The sequence below is a fragment of the Centroberyx gerrardi genome, chromosome 14 (assembly GCF_048128805.1).
Source record: "Centroberyx gerrardi isolate f3 chromosome 14, fCenGer3.hap1.cur.20231027, whole genome shotgun sequence".
In the NCBI taxonomy this organism is placed as follows: domain Eukaryota; kingdom Metazoa; phylum Chordata; class Actinopteri; order Beryciformes; family Berycidae; genus Centroberyx; species Centroberyx gerrardi.
This window is the reverse complement of record NC_136010.1, coordinates 12,081,086-12,087,580: the sequence shown is the minus strand read 5'-3', so window position 1 is coordinate 12,087,580 and position 6,495 is coordinate 12,081,086. Positions and strand designations below refer to the sequence as shown.

At 40.5% G+C, this 6,495-nt stretch overlaps 1 protein-coding gene across 1 annotated transcript; it reads right to left on the bottom strand.

Annotated features, from left to right (window-relative positions):
• Positions 1 to 4,343: 4,343 nt before the first annotated feature.
• On the bottom strand, positions 4,344 to 6,218 carry hoxc4a (homeobox C4a). Its single transcript, XM_071905838.2, has 2 exons — positions 5,764 to 6,218; positions 4,344 to 5,245 (listed from the first exon to the last, which is right to left on the bottom strand). The coding sequence occupies exons 1-2, from the start codon at positions 6,197 to 6,199 to the stop codon at positions 4,884 to 4,886; spliced, it is 798 nt and encodes a 265-aa protein (XP_071761939.1). The 5' UTR covers positions 6,200 to 6,218; the 3' UTR covers positions 4,344 to 4,883.
• Positions 6,219 to 6,495: the final 277 nt, after the last annotated feature.

Here is a 6,495-nt window from a genome sequence, read left to right as displayed (position 1 = left end):
TTGTGTAAAGTTTTTATATCTTCCAAGAGAGATCCCTCGCCTGAGGCGTTCATAAATCAAAGTGAGCCTGCAGCAGCGCAATGTGAGCTGAAAATCATGTGAGATTCAACAATCTCAAATCATAAAAGGAACCAATGCAGCAGCATGCGTTAGTCTGACTTAGTGTAGAGGAATTTAAACAGTGAGCTTCAAACAAATAAAATAGACTATATTTTTGCAAGGTGGTAATATTAGGAATAAGTGCCATTTCTGAAAGTTATTAGCTTCAGCTGTAGCCGAAAATAATGGGCTAGGTTAAGCAAAATAGGCAGATGTAAATGAAAATCAAAAGAGAGACTGTTTATCTTATAGCCTACTTTATCGGTATTAAGGAAGGCCATTCAATCGATTAAAAAAACAGATCAAACATGCGGCTATTTGGTAGCACGGAATATGTTTTCATTTATGTTGTTGATCTTCTGACAGGTAAGGCTGCCTAAATGCCTTTGAGTGAATAGATTTTAGGATTATTTGCTTGCTTAGAGAGTGATTACAGAAAAGTAAACTTAAAAAGTACAAGCTGAGTGTTTGTCTATCCCCAAATATTATCATGGCATATGTCTGTGTAAATATTGAGAAAGTTTCCATTGCGTGGAGCAGAAGTCTGTACGCATTAGCCTGAGGTTTAATAACAAAACGCGAGAGGCGAGACTGATTTACGACTGACGAACGACATGAGCTTTTGTTGAACTTTTTAACAATAATTTTAAATCAAATCTTGTTTATTTCCATAATAAATTAAACAAGGCCTAATAGGGGCCTTTTAGTTAAGCTCTTGGCAAAGCTAAGTCAACGTGGAAAAGCTCTGCAAATTATGCATGATGCAGTCTATTTCTACATTACACAAATCTCCGATTGCAAGTGATTAAACAGCGATTATATTCTGTATACTGCACGAAATGAAACATACCATCATTGTTCGCAGTGCTGCTGGTAATTTGGGCTGCACCTGTAGCCTCGGCTGTATGAGGAGGCTGAATTATCACACACAAATGATAGACACTGTGATTACTAGTGCAGGTTTCAGTGCCAACAGGGTGTCCAGTTTATCAACATTCAGGGAAGAAATGATGTCGAACATTTTGCCATGATAATCAGTGCTGCAGGTTTGGTCATGGACACATAAAAACCAAGAGAGACAATTCCTGAATTGATATTGGTCTCATTGGGGCCATTCGTGAAGAAGAAAACGTGATACTAGTGTGCTTTGCAAAACAAGCATATCATAATAAAATATAAGGCTGCTTGCACCAAGAATAGTGAATAAGGTTTCACAAATAAACCTTAAACAGTGACGCATATTTAGAAGACCCATATCAATAGCCTATTTGGTAATATCTCAGGTTGGCAACATTGCTCATATTTGCAATGGCTATCATTTTGTTTGTTTGGTTTTATTATTATCACTATTATTTTTGTTTTTATAACAGATTGCACTTTTTAATGGGACAGAACAAGAATTCATTTGTGAGCTATATAGTCGTATGCACGCTGCCTCATATGAGAATAATTTACATGTGGCTAAAAATCAAAGTTATGGATGCGTGGAGTCTCTCAGGAAAGTTTGCAGGATCCGATTCAAAAATTGACCACACTGACCAACTTTCCTGACTTTCCCAATACAGGCAGAGGCCCCCTAATTGGTAGCCTACTTTGGAATGGAATTGCTGACCTGAGGCCAGTTTTCCTCTAAAGCCATACAGAAGTCATGTGACCATACCAGTGATACTATTCTGACTGACTTCTTATTTTTGCAATTTTAGAAAATGCAAGTAGTATCTGGAATGCTGTTGTCGATTTCTTACATTTTAGTGAAATTATAATTTGAGCTGCACACAAGTTACACCGTATTGATAATGTTGGAAAACACAAAAAGCCATAAATTAAAGTTATGAACATTCATTTGCCAAGCTTTCTAATATTGTGTCAGACAGGCTCTGTTACAGAATCACAGCCAGTTCACACAGAATCAAAACCATGTGAACTAGCCTACAAATTGAACCTTTATCATAATCACTCAATATCACACAATAATTCAAACCTGTGTGCTTATGTTGTCAATGCATCAACTCTGGTAAAAAGTAACCACAAATCCTTGCTATCTCCTTTTGGACACGATTTTAAAAAGCATTCAAATAGAGGCTCCAAAGAAAGCGCCTGTTTGGGAGTCCTGCAGATTCGTAGGATGTCCTACAAGGGTACAGAAGGGGACCGTCCGACAGTTCGCCACTCTCCCGGGTCACTATACGGAGAATAACAAAGGGAGCAACACATTCAGAGATGCCCTGCCACAGGCCTCTCTATAGGCTGAAAAACCCACAAAGAAAGCCGAGGCCAAGGGGGACCAGCGAGGGCACGCACAGAAGGTACACGTATAGAGAGCCAGTCAGGTCACAAGGTTGGAAAGGTCGGCCATCCAGACTGAAATGAGCCTAATGGGACAGAAAATGTGTCCTCGGAGTGAACTCGGCCTTCTCCCACTTCGCCCCAAACTTCAATAAAGTACCTTTTCAGCTTCGCGACATGGAGGCGACAGGGCCTAGAAAGAGATTGGAGGGATGCTGCGACTGTGGCGTGCACATTAATTTCTCTAATCTGTCCAGCAACATAAAGGCTTCTGGATTCATTTTTCAGCGCCGTCTCACCACCATTCTAGTGCCTTTCCAAAGCCACGTCCAAAAGCAAAAAATGAACCGCTTTCGTCTATGTGGTTGAATTAAAAGTCCACTTAAACTCTCGAATTTCGGAATACTGGTAGGCTGTGGCCTGGTACATAAAGTTTGGTAACATCAAAATTGTCTGTTGTCATTAGAATTATATTCCAGTATATAGCACAATACTCTGTAGTGCAAGATTGATGATGGAGAATACCTCTTCCCTTTGTGCTCTTTTGCCCCCCACTAAGCAAGGCATTTTATAATGTCCATTCATGTCACAATTTCAATAATCTATCAAATTCTTGCGTGTCTTTGGGCTTAAGTCATGTCTTAACTTAAGAATTCTGTAGGCCTAATAGAACTATTAGGGTATTCCAAAAAGCTAAAAAAAAAAATAAAAAAAAAAATAAAAAAAAATTAAAAAAAAAAATAAAATTAAAAAAATAAAGGCATCTGTGTAAGAAATGAATGTAAAAATAAATAATTAAATTAAGGGAATGCAGTTTGACTGATATTTTGTCAAACTGTTACACAGTCTGTAGTCCATATAGCAGGCCTACAATCGTAAACACTCGCAGTGTGCTGGTCCTCTTGCCAGACGAAAAGGTAACGATGACGTTGTAGTGAGACAGGCTTAGCGCCGTTTTTTGAAATAGTAGGGTTTGAATTTGCCGTCAGCTGCTGCACACACTCGAGGCAAACTATCCATTTGGCAGTCCACAGTAAAATGCAGCACATTGTTTATACAATCAAAAGTCAAATGGTGAACACAAGAAAACATCAACATCATCTGTCCTCCTTAGTTATAGCATTGTAGTTGGTGAGATACTGGGCTTATTCCAAAACAAAGGCCAAATAATCTACTATATCATCATCTTTACTATCACTGACATTTAACGAAGACCACATGACGCATTATATTGAATCTATCTGTAATTCACGACTTTATTTTTTACATTTGAAAACTCAGTCGCATGGCGCAATGGACTAGAAAAGCAGAGTAACTACTTAGGTTACAAAATGAATAAGAATATTTTGACAACAATCTATCATTTAATTTCTAATACATTGCAAAAGGTCTTCTAAAGTATTCGCATGCAGCTTTATTTTCAAGTCAGTAGCCTAATGCGAAGGAAGCAGAGCTTCATTCGTGGCACTGGAAGAGGCAGTGCAGTGTATAGTGGAGGGCCTCAATGGCTTGTCTTTATGGTTAATTGAATGCCCTTCAGACTGATGAGGTTGCACGTATGCACAGCACAAAGTATTCCATTTGCAGTTTTCAGTTTTCAGAAATAATTTCAGTCCATTATGAGTGAGGGTTAAACACACACACACACACACACAGGACTACCTGTTTTTACCCGGCAATTGTCTATACACATTGCTAAGTTAAAGACGCAAGAATGAGCTGCAAGATTTATAAACAGGCTGTAGACACAGTGATTCTTGTTTCCCTCATGAAATGTTCAAATAGTCACACAATGCATCTGTACACTTCTAAGGCGATCACTCCATAACCAAAACAATAGTGGACCTCAGCTGGCCTGGAATGAAGTTCGACCAAACGTATATAAAACTAGTAGACACTCACTGTTTTATTGACCAATATGATTATCACAAGTACACTAAACTCCGTTTATTGCATTTCACAATAATCTGCTTTTAACGGTCTAAACACAACATCAACACCACAAAACTAAATTGTAAATCAAAATCCTGTTTTTGAAGTACACGAGGTAATTCACACATTGTTATTATCCTAAACATACAAGTTCAAGATCAATGGTGTGTTCCAGCTTTTTTATACCAAAAATAACTATTATAATAATGATTTCCTTCCAGTGTTGTTTGAAATAAATAGATTGTGCATTTCACCTTGGGCAGCAGGGCAAAAGAATGGCCCACAATAACATTTTGATAAAATGTACATTTTTTCTACATTTTTTTCTCCTTCATTCAAAACATTTTTTTTTTCATAAAAAACATCATTTTAATTCTGCTTCAAATAAATTAAACCCTGTATCACGTAAAAATAATTCATCGGTATTCGCAGTAATCCATGCTATATAACATGCATTTTATATAACTTTGGACTTAAAGGAAACCGCACAAGATAGCTACGAAAACAAAATATATAATTGTTCTATAAATAACCAGTTCTTTTTCTATCCCCAATCTTGATGTGGTTTATAACCTGGTAATATCCTCGCCATGCTGTGCTCCGGTGAGTTCATCGGGGGCCCCAGTATTAGTGGCCGAGGCAGCGGCAACAGCGCCGGCTGCTGAGCTTGTGTTGGACCCGGAGGAGGAGGAGGAGGATCTCACTTTGGTGTTCGGGAGCCTGTGATCTTTTTTCCATTTCATCCTGCGGTTTTGAAACCAGATTTTAATCTGTCGCTCGGAGAGAACCAGGGTATGGGCGATCTCGATGCGCCTCCGCCGAGTTAAATATCGGTTATAGTGGAATTCCTTCTCCAATTCTAAGACCTGCTGCCGGGTGTATGCTGTCCTAGACCGCTTGGGCTCCGTCCCATTGTAACTCGAGTTCACTGGAAAAAGGAGAAGTGGAGAGAAAGGGAGACAGAGAAGGGAGGAAAGGAGGGGTAAACAAGAATGGCCTCAACTGAGATATGAGTAGAAAGATTTATTGGATGTGAATGTTTAGCTGTTTGAGAAATTTAAATGGGAAGTTAAGAACTTCTCATCGTAATGAGAGGACACTCACATCCAACTATGGGCTAAATTATTAATGCAAGATTACAAAGCTCAATCTTTTTTTTTTTCTTATTCATTTCTCCCCCTCTCTCTATCGCGCAATACATAACAGCAGAAGCCACATGGCGATACGGCTGCCCTGAGTATACCTCGGCTATAAAATTTATGGTGGGTGTAATTACCAATGCCGAGTCGTAAATCCGCCTCAATTGTGCCATTTCAAAGGCTTCCCTGCTATCGGAGCAGGGGCTGGCAACGAGATGGGAGTCAGAGGGACTGATAAAGGGAGGGAAAGGGAGAGAGGAGCAAGAGAAGCAGGAGTGCAGAGAACATAAACACACAAGTTGCCTACCAGTGCTGACGTGAATTTTCTTCATCCATGGGTACACCACGGGCTGCTTGGAGGAGGCTGTGCTGTTTGGATGCTCCGGGGTAGCTTGGTTGCAGGCGGAGGTTGCGGCCGGTGGGGTGGCGGGGGACATGGATAACTGTGGGGTTTCACATGAAGCAGGTTGCCCTTTCCCTGCCAGCAGGTGCGCAGAATGGGGTAGTCCATGTCCCCTTGGCGTGTCAGGTTCAGGGATGCTTGCACAGTTATACTGGCGGTCTTGGTAGTTCGCCCGCGGAGGATATAACTCCTGATGGTGATGCTGGTAGCCAGTGTCCCTTGCGCGGCTGTAATATTCTGGACTATGCTCAGGGATGTAGCTATTTTGCGAATATTCCTCGCATGGAGGAAATTTCGGATCAATGTAGTTAGACTCCATCAAATACGAGCTCATGATCATTAATTTCTGGAGTGGAAAATAATTTTTCTAGCTTTGTCGTTTTTCTGCTCCATAAAGCCCTCCTACTTGCGAGCAGCCCTGTAAAGTTACTTTTACCACGTGACCCCATGGCCCAATAGCAGAGTAAGAGGTAGTTCCCGGATAAGGAACCAGAGGTATTTAGCATACCTACAGTCGCCATTGTGGGCACAATTCTCTCTCTCTTTCTTTCTCTCTCTCTATCTCTCCCTCGCTCTCTCTCTCACTCTCTCTCTCTCTCTCCCCCCTCTCTCGCTCTCTCTCTCTCTCCCTCTGGT